Here is an 18,210-nt window from a genome sequence, read left to right as displayed (position 1 = left end):
TGCTTATATCTGCTATTTGAGGTAGGCAATTTTGCTAGTGAATGATGTTGATGCTACTGATGAGTACTAAGACATTTTAAGCACCAACTAATTTTGTATTGCTAATTAAAAACTTTTAAAACTTAAATATTTTGTTCTGTCACTCTGAGCAGAATGTTTATGGTTGCTGTGTAGGTCAAACCAGATGTCGTTTGTGTCTTCACCTCTTAATCTGATTGCTTTTCATTGACTTTCCTACCAGATGTCCATCATGTTTTTACAACTTGATAAACCTCTTCTGTGAACTGACCTGCAGTCCAAATCAGTCTGACTTTTTGAATGTTACAAGCACCATCCCTTATTATGATCCAATTTTAAAAGAGAATAAAAGTAGCATTACAGAGCTGCAGTACTTTATTGGAGAACGCTTTGCAAATGGTGAGTAAACAGTGTGTTAATTTACCTAGGCTTTTGTCAAGGTAACACAAACTGGAAGGGGAGAACATCTCTTTGACTGTCATCTTGAAGTCTGAGGCATCAAATAGGTGCCAGTAGATCCCCCTTGAAACTGCTGGAACACTAACTTCTGTTGCCTGGGTAGGAGACATTACACTGACACTGTTAATAAGTGTTTTTTGAAGATTCATCTGAGACTGGACATCTATACAAATGGCTAATAGCTGATAATCCTGATGACTAACTTCAGGAAAAAAAAAGTTGATGCCAAATACTGGATGTCCAAAGCCTACCTGATATTGAAACTGTCTTGCAAGTATAATAGTAAAGTTTGTACACAGTGCACTACAATGGTTCTCTAAGAGGCACTCACTTCTTTTAAAATGGACTCTTCTAGTCCGTTGTCAAATCCAGAGTTTTTTTTTTTTCTAAGAACAAGCAAATTTGGTTTGTATTTTGGTTTTGTAGCAAAGTTGAAGCATTAATTCAGTCTTTGTACATTTTGTGCAGTAACCTTTAATCAAGTTACAGGACATTTGAAAGTAATATATGGCCTACAGGTCAAAAGTACCTTAAATATTTGTCATAACTTTCCATGAAAGGGACTTTATATTAAGTACTGCTCCCTCTCAAACAACAAAGTAGATTCTAGCATAATGCAGATTGAGGTGGTCTAGTCAGAGTAACATTGCTGTAACAAAGCATGGCAACCTTGAATAATGTAAATAAGAGTCATTTCACTATCTTAAGGTGTTTCTTCTTAAAAGTTATAAGCATATTCTTAGAAGTTGGTGAGTCTTTAATATTTGGAAGTACTTGGAATGCTCACTCAGATAATAACATTGGTTTAATGACTCTACTGCCTTCATGCACTCTTCCTAGCAATGTATAATGCCTGCAAGGATGTGGAGGCTCCATCAAGTAATGTTAAAGCTCTGGGGCTGTTGTGTGGGAAGGATGCCAAGGACTGCAATGCGACCAACTGGATTGAGTACATGTTTAGTAAAGACAATGGACAAACTCCTTTCAGCATTATTCCAATCTTTTCAGGTAAGAAACTGGATAGCCTTTGCCTTCTGTCAGACTCTGTGTTTTAGCAAGTATACTGGTTTGCTAAACAGCTGCCCAGCAATGAATGCAGTCTGCAGTCAGAGGCTTCCAAAGCAATGTAAGATAAACTGATTATCTTTTTTTGATTTCTTCTTGGAACCCATACTTTGCACTTGCTTCGTATGCAGCTTCTTTCTGTATAGATCTCTCATACTCATTAAAAGGGGTGGACTGAGCTTAGGCAACTGGATAGCTTATATTCCTTGGGGAAACTAGGACAGCACCCTGATCCTTCTGGATTTATTTGTAAGGAAATAGTTACACATTTCACAATCTGAACAGATGAGGGGGGTGACAAATCATTACTGGGATGACAGACATATGTGGCTATTAATTTTACAGACTGCAGTGTTCTAAAACGTGACTAGTAATTTAGTTAGTAGACAACTGTAAGTAGTCAGTATCTGCTATGGAAAAGGTAGTGAGTGACTTCCTCATCTGTAAGACCAAGAAAAGCTAATCTGTGTATAGAGGCTAGGGGCTTTCATATAAAGGGTTAACTCATTTAACTGGGAAGCTTGTGTTGTGAAGGTCTACATTTTTACCTGGTAGTAAACTGGCTCTGCAACTTGTGATCTGTCATAGATGTTTCTGTCCACGGAATGAATCCTATGAACAATGCTACCAAAGGCTGTAATGAGTCTGTGGATGATTCGGCAGGACCATGCAGCTGTCAGGACTGTGCAATTGTTTGTGGTCCAAAACCTCAACCCCCTCTGCCACCCGCTCCTTGGCTTTTGTTTGGTTTGGATGCTGTGTATGTCATCATGTGGATCTCCTACATGGGATTTCTGCTCATATTTTTTGCACTAGTTTTTGGAGTCTGGTGTTACAGGTAAAGCATTCAAAATACTCAGCTCTGAAAGTCACTTGCCTTTTTCCTGAAAACTTCGTTTGCCCAGGACAGAATACTTACTTATGTCTCTACTTCGCCTAGTCAAAAGTCATGTTCTGTGGCAGACGCTTATACTTACAGAGAGAGTTCTAACACCTAAAACCATGTGGTAGAAAGTGAGTGCAGAAGTCAATTTTAGTTGATGTGCAACTCATAGCATCCCTAGCTACAGGATCAAATGCACAAATCTACAATTTTCATAAACAAGAACTTGAGAGTATGCAAAAATCTGGGGAAACGCAGGAGCGGTGACCTGCCTTCATACTCAAATGTCAAACTTCTCTAGAAGCTGTGGGGTTTTACAGTGCTTAAGACTAGGTCAGTACACTAATAAACTAATATCTTGGAAAACTTATATGACTAAGTAAAAATGCAGTCCTGTTATCTTCCTCAAATAACTTGTTACTGAAGTTGTAACTGGAATGAGCTGGAAAATTCCAGTGATGGAGAGGCCTGTTTACCACATGCAGTGTTTCATTAAAGCCCCCATTACTTCTGGCTGTTGTTACATGTGCAATAAAGCGTTTGACACACCATACTTTGTCAGGAGATGTGGCTGAGGGGGAAAAGAATTGCTAAAAGTTTGACTTAAAGATAATGGGATTGTAGGAACTCAATTGATATCAGTGGGAGAGAGCAAGATCTAGTATTGGCAGCCACATGCAATCATAACATAGTTTTCCTGCAGACTAATACTTTTAAGACAACAATCACTGCACTATTGCAAATTAAATCAGGAATACTTTTCCTTAGTATACTGTTTTGGAAAAAAAAAACCTAAACAAAAGCTGATCTTCCAGTAATTATAGCATTTTGTAACGTAAGGGGCAGCAAGCCGGCTTCTCTGTGCTATGTGATACTTGCTAGTAAAGTGCACAAGTAACTAGCTATAAATGCTTTGATGTGGGTGTACTAGCGATCCAGAGCAGTGGAAACTTCATCAGTATTTCTTATAGCACTTTCCAGAGGCTTCCACTGTCTGATATCCTTATGTATAGTGGTACCTTTCAGTCCAACTTTAATATTGTTTGGCTACGGCCAGGAATCTGAAACTGCTGTATAATAAGAACTAAATTTGTGTGGAAAAGGATAGTGGGTACAACAAACTTATGACATGCTCAGCAGCCTTATCTTACTGGGCAACATGCATCATAAACTACATGAAATGGTGAGGGTGTGTAAGATGTCTGGTTCATAGCCTGAAACATCTTGCCATAATTGGAGGTATGATTAGATTACCATGAGGAGGCTATTAACTTATCTCCTGCTTTGTGTTCAGGAATGAGTATAAGCAATACAGGTTTATTTGAAGTGTTCTGTGCTATAACTTGCCTGTCTTCAGGACAGGAAGAAGGTACTTTACTAATTTCTCAATTTCTACAGGCCAAGTAGGTGTAACTTAAGCAGTTAGACTAAGTCAAATATTTCTAACATAGAAATCTCTTGAAAATATTATCATTCGAAGTTATGATCAACTTGAAGAGATTCTCTGTGCTGTTAATGCTACTGATATTTTAAATATGCATAAAGAAGGTATGCTTGATCCAAGCTGGATAAGTTTACGACAACAGCTGACATGACTAAGTTTTTTCCAAAGGATCATAAAGCTGGAGATTGCTGTTTTTAAAAGGATGGGTGTAGGGAGAACATGGTGCCTATAGATTCTGGAGGAGTCAAATATCAAATTTACTACTAGCATTGGACTCTACTCTTACTGTACAAACACCAAAATATACCTTTTTGGGGGAGCAGGGTAACATAGCTTTTTGTCTTGCAGGAGGCGGCACTTCGTCTCAGAATACACGCCAATTGACAGCAATGTAACATTTTCTGTGAATTCCCATCGTGACAATGGTACGTCTTGGATAAGAGTAGTAGATTTATTAGAAACTCAGCTTAAGTGCAGCCCCTTCCTGTGGATGGGGTCTGGAATTTTACCTTTGTTAGGCCATATAATCCATTATTATAGAGCTTTATTTCAGACTTTTGGCCAGTATCTGTTTGAGTAGTACTTAACCCTGTTTTGCTGAATGCTGAAAGCCCTAGTTGCTATGTTAAATGTTTGCAGCTGGGGATGAAGGGGGCAACATGATGCTAGAATCAATTTGATCATGTTCTGACCCATCCATGTATCCATTCAAAGCATGCCATGAAAGAACTGTAGTTTAATTGTGTAGCAGCTGAGGTAGCTCATTTTAATGCTTATGCATATTTTAACTACTTCCTGCTTTTTTTTGCTGTGCCTACTCCTGTCAAAGACAATTTTGCATTAGAAGGGGCAGTGTTACATACAAGCTGGTTTCTGTCCCCTTCATCTCAGTCGAGGATTGGTCCCTGGGTCTGACTGTCAGTGTAGACATAGCTTCTGGTGCTTACTACAGACAGAGCTAGAATAAAATTTTGTCTTTCCTAGTGGACTTCAAGAAAATGCTGCCTAACTGAATCTCAGATATTTACTGTTTACTTCCTGCTCTTACAGGGAAAACTACCTGTGGTGAAAGGCTCGGTGAAAGGTTTGAAAATGGCCTAAGGATGACATTCACATCTTGGGGGGCTTTCTGTGTCAGAAATCCACGTCCTGTTATCCTCTTCTCTGTGGTCTTCATAGCAATGTGTTGCTCAGGCCTTGTATATGTTAAAGCAACTACAAACCCTGTAGATCTCTGGTCAGCCCCAAGCAGCCAAGCTCGCAAGGAGAAGGAGTACTTTGACACACACTTTGGGCCTTTCTTTCGTACTGAACAACTTATTATTCAAGCACCAAACAGCCATCCAGACACGTATTCACCTTATCCATCGGGAACAGATGTACCTTTTGGGCCTCCGCTTACCAAAGATATTCTCCATCAGGTAATTGGGACTTCTCAAGAGCAAAGACCTAAACATACCTAACAAGTATAACCATATGTGTTTGGCTTCCATCTGTAATGCCATGTGTCCATCAAAACAATCACTAGATAGTAATATTAAAAATCTTAGTCTTACTATGAAAGCTTTTAACTGAAAACCTTATCTTCCAACCTCTTCTGTTAGAGGTAGACTTGCAAGTTAAGTCCCAGTAAGTATTCTTAGTGTGAACACAAAAATCATAAGGTTTAGTCGTGTGCTTCTGTTGATGCGTGCCACTGCTTTTGGAAACTTACGGGAATATAGCATGCACTGAAGTTCTGTCTTGCAAGGGAAATGCTTTCTTGTGCTGCTCTTAAACACTGGTTTCTGTTTTTGTTTTTTTTTTAAGGTGCTGGATTTGCAGGATGCTATTGTCAACATAACTGCTTCTTTTGACAATGAGACTGTAATGCTGAAAGACATTTGCCTGGCTCCTCTTGCTCCCTACAACAACAACTGCACTATACTGAGTGTACTCAACTACTTTCAGAACAGTCATTCTGTACTAGATCACGCTATTGGGGACGAGTTCTTTGTCTATGCAGACTACCACACTCACTTCCTATACTGTGTTCGGTAAGCAGTATGATCACATGTTTTTCTAACTGTAGACCAACTCGTCTTTGTCTTGCTGGCAAACAAAACTAGCTAGTTTCCACTGCCTCCTTGAACCTATTCCTACCCCTTTTTAAACTCAGTACTATGTGGAGCTGCAGATTGATATAGACCGCTTCTGTTTGTTTGTCTTGGTACTTCAGCAGGAGTTGCATTTTAATAAGGTTTCAGGATAAGCTTGGTTTGGTGCAGACACTGGCTGTTCTACTTTAAATATGTTTCAAACACTTCTGGGAAAAAGAATTCTGATACAGAAGAGTTCCTAAGCTTTCACTTCAGTTCATAGTTCAGTTGGGTAGAAGCCACTCCTTGTCTTAGAAGCTACAAGGAAGACTCATTTGAAACTCTTATTTAAATTCAAAGCAAACGTAGCACAAGGGCAATGTATCACTAGCGGTCATATCTCACTTCTCTCATCATAGTCAGTTAAAACACAACAGCTTTTTACTTTTTTGTTCCTGTAGTGCTGTGCCGTAGTTGTCAAGCAGAAGCTAACAATTATTGCTGGTGATCTCTTTAGGGCTCCAGGATCACTGAATGACACAAGCTTGCTTCATGATCCCTGCTTAGGAACATTTGGTGGACCTGTATTTCCATGGCTGGTGTTGGGAGGGTATGATGGTAGGTGACAAAACGGTGTTGCAGTTTGTCTTGAAAGTACATACTTGTGTGCTGCCTTTGGCACTAAAGGTACATTCTCATTCAGGACGTGTTTAAATGCATTCCAGAGAAACTGGAGTTTTGTTAAACTTTTAGTAAGGATATTTTAAATAACTTTTCTGTAGATCAGTGTTGAGATTGAAGGCAGACTGCTTGCATTTGGCGCTTCTAGAGTAGTCTGTTACTGGAACATACTTGTCTTGTTGTCAGGTATGCAAGTGTTCAGTCTACTTTGGGCCTGCTGAAGGATCTTTAGGTTTTGGAGACTAGATAAAGATAAGTAGGTATGTCAAGTTGACATGCTGGGATATGCATATATTTTTCTTTTGAGTAGAAAAAAGGTCTGTCACTGATCTGACAAAGCAGTTAAGAATAGATTAAGATGTTCACAAAGGAAACGCTCTCATAATTATTCTGAAGCCAGAATGTTGTTGAACCAATGTATCCAATTAAACATAATCTGATAGGTATATCAAGTGCAAATATACTAAAACAGTGTTTGAAGGCAAGCACTTGATTTAACTGTAGGTTTTTGTACTTGCTTTGGGTAAAACCTAAGTATGCAAGAAGCACCATGTTTCAGAAACCACATCCTGTTATCTCACTAGGTGGAAAGTCAGAAGCACTGGTTATATAGTAGCCCTTTGTCTAACCATGCAACAGCTTAATATTGGAGTGCCATGAACATGCTAAGTAATGAATGATTACTTTCAAATACGATCTGGAGTGCTTATCAACTTCCATCATTCTTTCTGTAATGTCTATTCTTTGTTTCGGTAGTGTTTTTGAGGACTTGATGTTGTTAAACAGATTGCATTTAATGGAATTGTGGGAGCGGGATTGCTTTGGACAATACTAGTTTTGAACTTAATTGTACCTGCCTATACTGGAATCTAAACTCCATTTTGTAATTCCTGGCAATCTTTTTCCTGTTCTATAGATGATAACTATAATAATGCTACAGCTCTTGTTATTACTTTTCCTGTCAACAACTACTACAATGACTCAAGAAAGCTAATGAAAGTCTTGGCATGGGAAAAAGAGTAAGTAGGCTTCCTCTATTCTGAAAGGCATAATTACTTAGAGCAACCTTTAATTGATAAATTGACAGTTTCTCAGTATAACTACAGGGATGCTTTGAGAAGCAGCAAAACCTGTTAAAGACAGACCAGAGTATACCGGTCATAAAGTGAATCTTATATGGCATATTTCATTTGCTTTGAGGACATTGGTTCTGGTCTTGCTAGTGACCATCTAGTCCAGTAGTGCTTGTTGGTAAGTAACTTTAGAAAGGATTTTATATATTTCACTTTGGCTGTACTTACATAGGTACACTCCCCAATCTACTGGACCATTACTATCAGTGGAAAGAGCCAGCATTATCCTGTAATTCTTAAACTGTAATTTTTACAGAAGTCTTTCAAATGAGGACCTAAAACTTTCATCTCCTTCACCATCTTGAAGATGTGATGTTGACTTACGTGGGCCAACTGCTCTGGCTAATAGCTCAGATAAAAACTACTGTACTAGAAAGTTTGAGACTAAGTACAAGTATAACTATTGCCCACCTGTGTCACAAGCACCTACCTTCAGTTATGGGAACTGAAATAAGGGCTAATAAATTGTTGAAGTAGTGTAAGCAAGCTGCAGTTGTATTTCATGTGTGTACTTCTAGGTCCAGCTTTGAGGAAAACTGCATTTATGCTTTGAAATAGTTTATGCTTGTGCAAGATATCTCATTGTCCTCACACTCTGGAGAGAACATGAGAGGTGTTTCAGCACAGTATATCTCTAGTGCTTGGAGTAGAGTTCTAGGGATGTGTAGTCAGCACCTCCCTTTAAAAATAAGGAACGTCCCTCAAAGTACAGTCTGGCCACAGTGCACTCTTGTACTGCAGAGATGATGTAAATTTGCCTTCAGCTGACTTCCAAGTACTCCTAATACAAGATGTTTTATCCTTTAAAGCATGACTAGCTTTTTTTTTCCTCGTCTTCTTTTAGGTTTATTAATTTTTTGAAGAACTATGATAATCCAAACTTAACTATATCATTTTCTGCGGAACGGAGTATTGAAGATGAAATCAACCGTGAAAGCAACAGTGATATTGGCACTGTGTTGATAAGCTATATTGTAATGTTTGTGTACATCTCCATAGCTTTGGGACATATCCAAAGCTGTAGAAGACTGCTGGTATGTGTATAGTTCTCATTGTGATAAACACTGAAGCTACCACTTGCTGATTCCCCCCCCCCCCCCCCCCCCCTTAGCTTTAAGTGACTGAACTATTTTTGCAGATTGCAAAATTCAATCTTGTCTTAAAGCATTGAGTCCTCCTTGGGCATGAGCTAGGGGGAGCATTGTCCTTGTCGTACTTGATAATTTCTATGCTTCATAGCCTCAACTAAGTCTATTTTCACTTCAGATGTGCAGTTAACTTCAGCTTTAAGGCTTGTAGTCTTAAGGATTTTTTTTAAATACTTGGATCTTCAAAAGAGCCAGAAAAGTAAGCTTTCTACTAACTATACTAAATGTAAGAATGCTTTTTACCTTTACTATAATCTTTCCTGTCTAATGCTGGTTTGGTTGACGCTCATTACAACTTTTTTAGGTGGATTCAAAGATCTCCCTGGGCATTGCAGGCATCCTGATTGTACTGAGCTCGGTGGCATGTTCTATAGGCATTTTCAGCTACTTTGGAATCCCACTGACACTGATTGTAATAGAAGTAATTCCCTTCTTGGTGCTGGCTATTGGGGTGGACAACATTTTCATTATAGTCCAAACACTTCAGGTACGTATTCTTTCATTCAGACTCTTCTAAATGTGCCTGTTATCTTTTGAAGGCTGTTAACTTGGAGCAGAAAGTTTTCTGTATTCCAGTGCTCAGCCCAGTCTGAGCAGCTCTGGACTCTCACAGGATATCTAGTGGTCTTGAAGAGAGCCAAGATTATATGTACATTTCCCTGTCCAAAAAAAGAAATCTGCTTTTTCTTACTGCTGATTAATATCAAGCTCACTTAACATAGTGTCTGGTCCACATACTAATGATGTACAAATGAATAGTATCTTTAACATCCTTCTCTGACAGTTGAGAAACTTGACTACTATTTTAATCACTTGTAATTTTTGTATATTGTGAGCAGTAGTCATAGACTAAACTACATGCTTCAGACCAGAGACTTCTGACATTAAGTCTTAGTGGGTAATAGGCTCTCTGATTTGATAGACTCAGTAACCCCCTGGAACTAGCACTGCCCTGGCAAGTGTGTGGTTTTTGCTGAAGTACTGAACTTAGTACTGTATTTTAAGTTAAATTTTGAAGCAAGGCAACAGGGTATGTTCATACTGCTTTTGTATTAGAGAATCTATGCTTTTTTAATGTAGTTCATATTAATGCATTGAAAATAATAAAATATAGTGTTGGATATTTGAAAGTTGTGGCATTTTTTAAGCTGTATGAAAGCATTTTCTAAACTGCATGATTCCTAATTATAATAAATTGTTGCCTTAAAACAGAGAGATGAGTGCCTTCAGGGTGAAACTCTGGATAAACAGATTGGCAGAGTCTTGGGAGATGTGGCACCCAGTATGTTTCTCTCATCTTTTTCGGAGACTGTGGCATTCTTTCTTGGTAAGACTTCTTTAATATTAGAAGATAAGGGCTTTATCATATCTGCATGTTGCAGGAACAAATGCGAAACTAAAATATAAAAACAAAGCATGAATTTGTAGAGGAAACTTAGCTTAGATGTTTATTGGTATAATCAAGTTTAACTTTACCTCTGCGGAGGTTAGGCATTGTAGTACTTCAAGAGACTGGCACATTTAAAAAGATATAATTCTGAATCTGTCATGCTCTTGAGCTTGAAAGGCTGGAGCTTTTTACTGATCTGTAGTGACTGACAAGTCTAAATTTGACCTTAGTACTATATCAAATATCAGGGTATACTAGCTCCTACATCTAGTCATCTTGCTACTGCTTGGAGAAATGCCCGTGTGACAGATGATGTTTGATGTTCACACTTACAGTATGTGTTAGAGGCATATCTTATGTTGTTACCCTTCAAGTATAAATTGGCCGCCTTTCATAATGAACTTGTTTACTTGGAGTGTAATTTACCATTGGTTCAACTTGCATTGAGTGGCTTAATATTGAAGCAAAATCTTGCTTGACAGCACTCCTTAACTGCTGCCTTATGCAGCCCATATAAGACTGGTAACTTTGGAATTGAGAAATGTCTTAAAGCCAGTCACTTTTTTGTGAAGTGTTCAGTGTTTGCTGCATGCCTTAATGTTGTCAAGCGGCTCAAAGACAGCAGTCATAGCCAGGCTTATAACAGCTGTTTCTTTGCTCTGAAGAGAGACTCTTTGTGCTACTAACTTTTAAATTGGATATCTGTCTTAAAAAAACTCATGCATTTCTAAGAGAAGGGAACTTGCTTGTTTAACAAACTGGGTCACTTCCTTCAGGGACACTGTCTACGATGCCAGCAGTTCGCACGTTTTCCCTTTTTGCTGGAATGGCTGTGCTCATAGACTTTATTCTTCAAGTCACTTGCTTTGTAAGTCTCCTGGGCTTGGATATTAAGCGTCAAGAGGTGAGTATAAATGCATCTGTAATTACAGTGTAATACAGATGGCATCTTGTGCAGAACTGTACTAAATCTGGCATTTAATCCATTTGCAGAGGAATAGACTGGATATTCTGTGTTGCATCAAAAGCAATGAAGAAATGAGTGGAGTCCAACGTTCTGAAAGCATCTTATTTTTGTTCTTTAAGAATCTATATTCTCCATACCTGCTTAAGGATTGGATGAGACCAATAATAGTACGTATACTCTGTTTACAGTAAGCAGACATCTAAATGACTAAGTCTGGTGAGCCTGAAGGTCTCATACTGAAGAAAAATCTTCCAACACAATGAAACGGATGAAGCTTTTAGGATTTCTGTTTTCAGCATTAGTATGGAATTGGAATAAGCTTTTATAACTGCAAGAGTATTTCTAGTAAACAAGAGGCTTGACCTTGGATTGTCCAAGGTCCAGATTTAAGAGCTGTGTTACTGACAGTCAAATCACTTTAGGCGTATCTCAAAAGTGAGCACGTGTTGGCTCCTACACTGCATTAATCTAGAGTGGTGTTGCTGAATCCATGATTCAGTTTGAGGTTATTGTGCTTATTTTCGGAAGATATTTGGTATATCTTTCGCTGCTGTCTTCCAAGTATAAATTTTCCCTTACTGCTCCAAAGGGAACTCTGAGTAGCTAGGTTTTACTGCCACTGTTGTACTAAGCCTGGGTAGCATATTTACAGTGTGTTTTGCATGACTGTTATTAACATAGTAAATTACTTCTATTGCTAATTGTTTCTATACAGTTCTCACGTCCATGAATTTGCTTTTTTTTGCAGATAGCAGTGTTTGTGGGTGTTCTGTCATTCAGTACAGCAGTTATGCACAATGTAGAGATTGGACTGGATCAGTCTCTCTCAATGCCAGATGTAAGTCTTAAGATCATATCACTCTTCAGCAATTTGTGGCTGAATTGAAACCTTGATATCTTGTTCTGCTACCTCAACGTTATGTAATAGTAACTCAAAACTTTCCCTTTAAGGACTCCTATGTAATGGATTACTTCAGCCAGCTCAGCAAATACTTCCATGCAGGGCCTCCTGTCTATTTTGTCCTGGAAGAAGGGCACAACTACACCTCTTTGGAAGGGCAGAACATGGTGTGTGGTGGAACAGGATGTAATAATGATTCACTTGTCCAGCAAGTCTTCAATGCTGCGGAAATTGGTAGCTAGTAAGTCTTTCATGCTTTTCTCTGCATAGTCACACAGAAGAGATGTAGCTGACCAGTGTGTCCTTTTAATTTAGTTCAGGCTCGGCTGTTGATTGTACAACTGACACTATTGTACTTGCTTTATATTGTGGTTTTAGGAGGGGAGGGGAGAGGAAGGAAAGAAGCTGTGGCAGTCTGCTATAATGAGGATGAAACCTGTCTGGACTGGTGGGATATATTGATGTCCTTGGGTTTGGAAAAGGGGCTTGATTCTTCAGGGAATCTGGGAATGGTAGGAACTAAAACACATGAAAACCTCAGTATGGTTAAGCTTTCCTTGAAAATGACTTGCATGCTCAGCTTCTAAAACTGGGTGGATGAACTAGCTTAGCCTTGCAAGGGTAAGCAGGAATTATATCTGGAGTTTAGTAGCTAACAACTAAAAGTCTCTTCCTGATTTCTTCCACTGTAGTTCAGTGGTTTTACTTCAGCCAAACTGAAGGAGGAGACTTGCCTGAAAAGTGAGGCAACAGTGTGTGGAATAGGATAGGGCATAGAGTGAACAGGGGGGATTAAAAGCTGAGCTTTGCAGTGGAGCTTGAATGCAGAGAAGCAACTCCTGCTGCTTGCTAGCTGCAGTGCTTCGAGCAAGACTGGTTCTTGGATGGGGTACTGGAGCAGGGGATTACATGGAGAGCTAAGTAGCTTGGACCAGAATGAGCTGACATGGAGTAAGTCAGCACTGGAGAGATCAAGGGATGTGTTCTGGACTGAAACATAAAATTACTGATGATGGATATGTTGTATTATTTTATTAGCACGAGGATAGGCTATGCCCCATCATCCTGGATTGATGACTACTTTGACTGGGTGAAGCCACAGTCATCCTGTTGCAGAGTCTACAATAACACTGGACAGTTTTGCAATGCTTCAGGTATTAGCAGCCATTTTGTTGCTAGGGGATTAGCTTGGTTTATAAGTTTCACAGCAAAACGTTTTTATCATGGTATGAGTCAGGTGAATAGTTTTTCTTACTGTGAGCAACTCTTGAGTTGCCTTGTAATTTGTTTGAACTGCTGTTCGAGTGAACTTAAACATTCTACTGGAATGCTACAGCTTGAAGACAGCCTACCTAGACAGCCAATGCAAAAATTTGGATCCTTCTGCTGGTTTCATTAGAGCACACAAACTTAGTACTTTATCTTTGTTCAGATCCTTCAGTTTGGTATAGTTCTCATTGGACTAATACAGGTAGTGCACACCTAATAGAGTGACTGGTAGCCTTAGTAATAATAAATAAAAATAAAGGACTACAGACTTTATACAGAATTTCAGGGCTGATCAGCTATTTCATCAGTGAAAATGCTTTTTATGGAATTGTGTCCGGTAGTATTGCAAGTCAGAAGTTACTAGTGTTATGACAAAGAATACTCGACCCTGTAGCTGACCTTCTTCCTGTATTTCTTCAGTCACTGATCCATCCTGCACTCGTTGTCGACCGCTGACTCAAGAAGGCAAGCAGAGACCACAGGGCAAAGACTTCATGACATTTTTGCCGATGTTCCTATTGGACAACCCTAATCCTAAGTGTGGCAAAGGGTAAGAGCCATATTCTTTGTATCTTGCTTAGACCAGGTTGTCAAAGATACTTGCTCTGGGAGTGTGACTCTTTATGTCTGCAAGGTTGGATATCTAATGTCCTTCTAAGTCATACAAACACTGACATCTCACATATTCTATATAGTATTTTCTGAAACAAAACTAAGAAAACAGATGCATCATCAGCTGAATGGAACTCTGTACAAAGAGAAACAACTTCTATAGTCAGTCTGTTCTAGTATATCCTGTGCAATCTTGAAATGTATTGTGCTCTGAAGCTCTTCTCAATTTTGGAAACTGTTAGAAAGAACATAAGCTATAAAGGCTAATACATTTGAATGATGCTCACTGACATTGACATCTAAAATGTTACTATGTTTATATAGAGGACATGCTGCATATAACTCTGCTGTCAACTTTATAAACAACAAATCTGATGTTGGAGCTACTTACTTTATGACTTACCATACTGTACTGAAAAAGTCATCTGACTTCATTGATGCTATGAAGAAAGCTCGGGTTATAGCAGATAACATTACTGAAAGCATGGGCATCAAAGAGAAGAACTACAGAGTGTTTCCTTACAGGTATGTTTAGATCTCTCTTGTCTTAGTGACAAATATTCAACTTGAACTGAGAAAAGGTGCTGGTTAATAATATCTTAGACTTGAGTCTTGAGGTAATATAGAGTCTCTGAAATTTCTAGTAAAACCCCAGGAACACAACTTACATCCACAGCACTAACTTCTCTTTACTGTGGTCGATAACTAACTTAAATCAAGAAATCTGTCCTTCACTACAAAGGTGGCTCTGGCTTCAGCTTGGGCACTTCCTAGCTTTTGTAGTAGGTTTTAATAGTTCTAACTTAAGCGGATACATTGACCTGGATCATTGCAAGCTGTAATGTGACTGCATTGACTTCAAACTTAAGTAATTTAAACTTAAAGGCAGTCAAGTACTGCTTGTCTAATGTTTGCATGATTAACATACTAAAGACTCTGTATAAGAGTACCACAGTGATATTGAGCTGGAATTCATAGCTGTACAGCTGAAATTCTAATCTCTTTCTCTGATTCAAAGAATCCTATCTATCCTTATGGTCTCAGTGCATAGTGAATCAGTTCAGACCCTCTGCAGTAGTTCCTGCAGATACCACAGTCGATCTGAGGCACTGCCTTCTGGCAGCTACTGTAGCCGCTTATATTGAAGTGTGGGAATTGCCTTAACTTCCAGATACAACCTTTACTTGAAGTGTTAGTGAAGATTGCTGTATTGCAGCCGGTGTTCCGTACATGTTCCACTGATGCTAGGAAGCCAGTTCCTATTGATGACTTCCGTAAGGACGGGACTACTTTATCCTTAGCACGGAAGCTGATCTAATATTAGTGTATAACAAGGTGGCTAACTAAACTTCTCTTCTTTCCACAGTGTGTTTTATGTCTTCTATGAACAATACTTGACAATTGTGCATGATGCGATCTTTAACCTTTGCATCTCCTTGGGATCGATATTTTTGGTGACAACTGTGCTGCTTGGTTTTGAAGTATGGGCTGCTGTTATAGTTTCAATAACTATTGCAATGATAATCATCAACATGTTTGGAGTGATGTGGCTCTGGGGCATCAGCTTGAATGCAGTTTCATTAGTAAATCTTGTCATGGTAAGTTAACAAGACATCACTCTGCTTCTGTTTCCAAGTCAAACAATTCAGTGTCTTTTATGTATATACTTATGATACCGAGTAGTATTTTCTACTGAACTTTGACAGGCATTTGAACAGTAGCGGAGCTATCTTAATACATCTAGATGGTGTGTAGAATAAACCTATTGTCTGATAACTAGTATACTGATAAGACAAAGCAATTGAATTGTAAACTGTACTGCATCTGGTGGTGGTCTCTTCTGTTCTGCAACAACAGTGGTATTGCTACCACATAGGCTAGGTGCTGCTGCGTGTCAGAGGTTGTTTGTGCCTAAGGTGGGTTACATACGTAGGTTAGCGTTAAGGCTTCTGCTGTGTTTAGGTTCCTACAGAGTAGATATGTGATGTGCTAGTGCCCGTATTATTTCTGCATAAATGGATGAAACCACTCAGGCAGAGAGTGCCTTGAAACACTCCATAACTTAGTGACTAATAGCTGAGTGCTGGAGCTTGGGCTTAAGTTGCTTTCTAGAGATTTGTGCCAGGTCTGAGACAGTTATGAGAGAGTAAACTGTTTCTCCACATTACAGCTAGCCATACGTTCATGCAAGTCTACCTGCTAGATAAGTCTAAGACTTGCCAACTGTTCAATCAGTGTTGTAAATTGCTATTTAAACAGCTGCACTTCTGTGATATCAAATCAGCCTATATATTCAGTGTTGTTTTAAAACAATGTTATTGCAACTAATATCTGCAAACTGATTTTAGTGTTCAGTGTTTGCTGCGTGCACTGTACTGAAGCCAGCTTTCTTCAGCATCAAGAAACTTTTGTCCTCCAAAATGATCTCACGTTCTGATTCCTGTTTAGTCAGACTGTCTATTAGCAATGACTGGTGGTAAAATGCCAGTATCTGCAACAGCCTCTAGAAAGCACATAATACTGAGCTTGTAACTTCCAACGATGTTTTAACCCCTGGGAACTGATCACAGCTGCTAAAACCTTTCTAGCCTGTCTAGAGTTCTGAGTAGAGACCTTACTGTGAAAGTGCTCATCTAAATGGTATTTACATGTATGTTTCTTTTCACTGTCTAGAGTTGTGGTATTGCTGTGGAATTCTGCAGTCATGTGACAAGAGCATTCACTGTTAGTACTAAGGGCAGTAGAGTAGAGCGTGCAGAAGAAGCTCTGTCTCACATGGGTAGTTCAGTAAGTATCTACTGTATGGGCAGGGTGGAATGAGTAGCCAAGTTACAACTTTACAGACTATGCTTATACCCTTAAATCACAAAAATGGCCTTGCCTTTTCTTTTTGGAATATTTGACTCTTAAAGGTCAGCCCAGACTTCCACTAGTAACAGGGGTGATCAAGACTCCAATTTTCAGTCTGATGCTACTACTACCTAATAGTAGAGAACAGAGATAAAAGCTTTAGCTGAATGAGTAGTTTGGATTAACCTTGAATTGTCCCATTAAGTGTTTTGCTCTTCCATATACTTACGGGTGACTAGGAAAGGTGGTGAACATAAGATGCAATTGGAGCTTTGGGAATGAATGCAAACAGGGCTCAGTATTTAGACAGTACTGTTGTGTCCCTTAGTCTAAGATAAAGTGACCTGGAGGGGGTTGGAACAGGTGGTTCTGGTGATGCATGTACTTGGGCCTAGGTAAGGAACTTCACTGGAATCTGAGTTACTTCAGTAATGGTTTCATTTGTATCTGCCTGAAGTAAAAATTAAGCTAAAACTAAATGGCTATACAGATTAGAGTGGATTTTTATCATACTGAGGCTGTCCTGTTGTGTCAGTCTAGTGGGACCAAGAAGTTGAACTCTTTTCCTGAGTAGGTCTTGGATTTAGTTCTAAAGACTAACCAGGAAAGAGGTATACTGCATATAGGAGCCTGAAATTACATAAGAATATTAGCAAATGTTAAATACTTAAAGCAAATGGATTAAATAAAGCCCTACTTAAATACTTCTATTACTGACAGGTTTTCAGTGGTATCACACTGACCAAATTTGGAGGAATTGTAGTACTGGCTTTTTCCAAATCTCAAATCTTCAAGATATTCTACTTCAAGATGTATCTAGCTATGGTTCTGCTGGGAGCAACACATGGACTAATATTTCTTCCAGTTCTGCTTAGTTACATAGGTAAGATGTGACAGTCTGTTCCAAAACACACTTCAAACAAAAACAGCTAGCTATTCGTGGACCCTTTCTCTTCATCAAATCAGAAGAATTGCAAGGATGAAAAGCAGTACTTGCATATGCCTCTCTGTCATTCAAGTAGCTGGTCTGGTGAAAGGCAAGGGTTGACTGGTGACAGCACAAGTGCACTGCTACAGGCATGCTGAACTGAACCAGCCACAGCCCGCCCCCTGTGGTTGCGCTGTGCTGTCCTTCAGGGAGGCAGCTACCTAGGCCCGTGCGGCCCAATAGGCAGCAGCAGGATTAATGTCTCTAAACCTGACATCAGGGTGGTGGTGGAAGCAACAAACCTACTGTGGGACAGTGTTTCTGCATTTTGCAGAAGCCATCTCACTTTGCAGTAAGGATGGTCTGAACACTGTCCTCTTGAAT

The 18,210-nt window shown here is 39.2% G+C and overlaps 1 protein-coding gene across 1 annotated transcript in view; it reads left to right on the top strand.

Annotated features, from left to right (window-relative positions):
• NPC1 (NPC intracellular cholesterol transporter 1) overlaps positions 1-18,210 on the top strand; it is a 28,238-nt gene that overhangs the window by 9,145 nt on the left and 883 nt on the right. Inside the window, exons 4-24 of the mRNA XM_086740727.1 lie at positions 242-417; positions 1,318-1,485; positions 2,131-2,380; positions 4,218-4,294; positions 4,920-5,290; positions 5,679-5,905; positions 6,465-6,565; positions 7,545-7,647; positions 8,606-8,795; positions 9,214-9,396; positions 10,122-10,236; positions 11,076-11,203; positions 11,293-11,433; positions 12,015-12,104; positions 12,218-12,408; positions 13,206-13,321; positions 13,857-13,986; positions 14,373-14,573; positions 15,415-15,646; positions 16,722-16,835; positions 17,619-17,781. Coding sequence (XP_086596853.1) covers positions 242-417; positions 1,318-1,485; positions 2,131-2,380; positions 4,218-4,294; positions 4,920-5,290; positions 5,679-5,905; positions 6,465-6,565; positions 7,545-7,647; positions 8,606-8,795; positions 9,214-9,396; positions 10,122-10,236; positions 11,076-11,203; positions 11,293-11,433; positions 12,015-12,104; positions 12,218-12,408; positions 13,206-13,321; positions 13,857-13,986; positions 14,373-14,573; positions 15,415-15,646; positions 16,722-16,835; positions 17,619-17,781 — 3,467 coding nt within the window. The remainder of the gene's footprint in view (positions 1-241; positions 418-1,317; positions 1,486-2,130; positions 2,381-4,217; positions 4,295-4,919; positions 5,291-5,678; positions 5,906-6,464; positions 6,566-7,544; positions 7,648-8,605; positions 8,796-9,213; positions 9,397-10,121; positions 10,237-11,075; positions 11,204-11,292; positions 11,434-12,014; positions 12,105-12,217; positions 12,409-13,205; positions 13,322-13,856; positions 13,987-14,372; positions 14,574-15,414; positions 15,647-16,721; positions 16,836-17,618; positions 17,782-18,210) is intronic.

The sequence above is a fragment of the Chlamydotis macqueenii genome, chromosome 2 (assembly GCF_036417535.1).
Source record: "Chlamydotis macqueenii isolate bChlMac1 chromosome 2, bChlMac1.mat, whole genome shotgun sequence".
Taxonomy (NCBI): Eukaryota; Metazoa; Chordata; class Aves; order Otidiformes; family Otididae; genus Chlamydotis; species Chlamydotis macqueenii.
The sequence above is the reverse complement of the archived record's forward strand: the minus strand, read 5'-3'. Positions and strand labels throughout refer to the sequence as shown.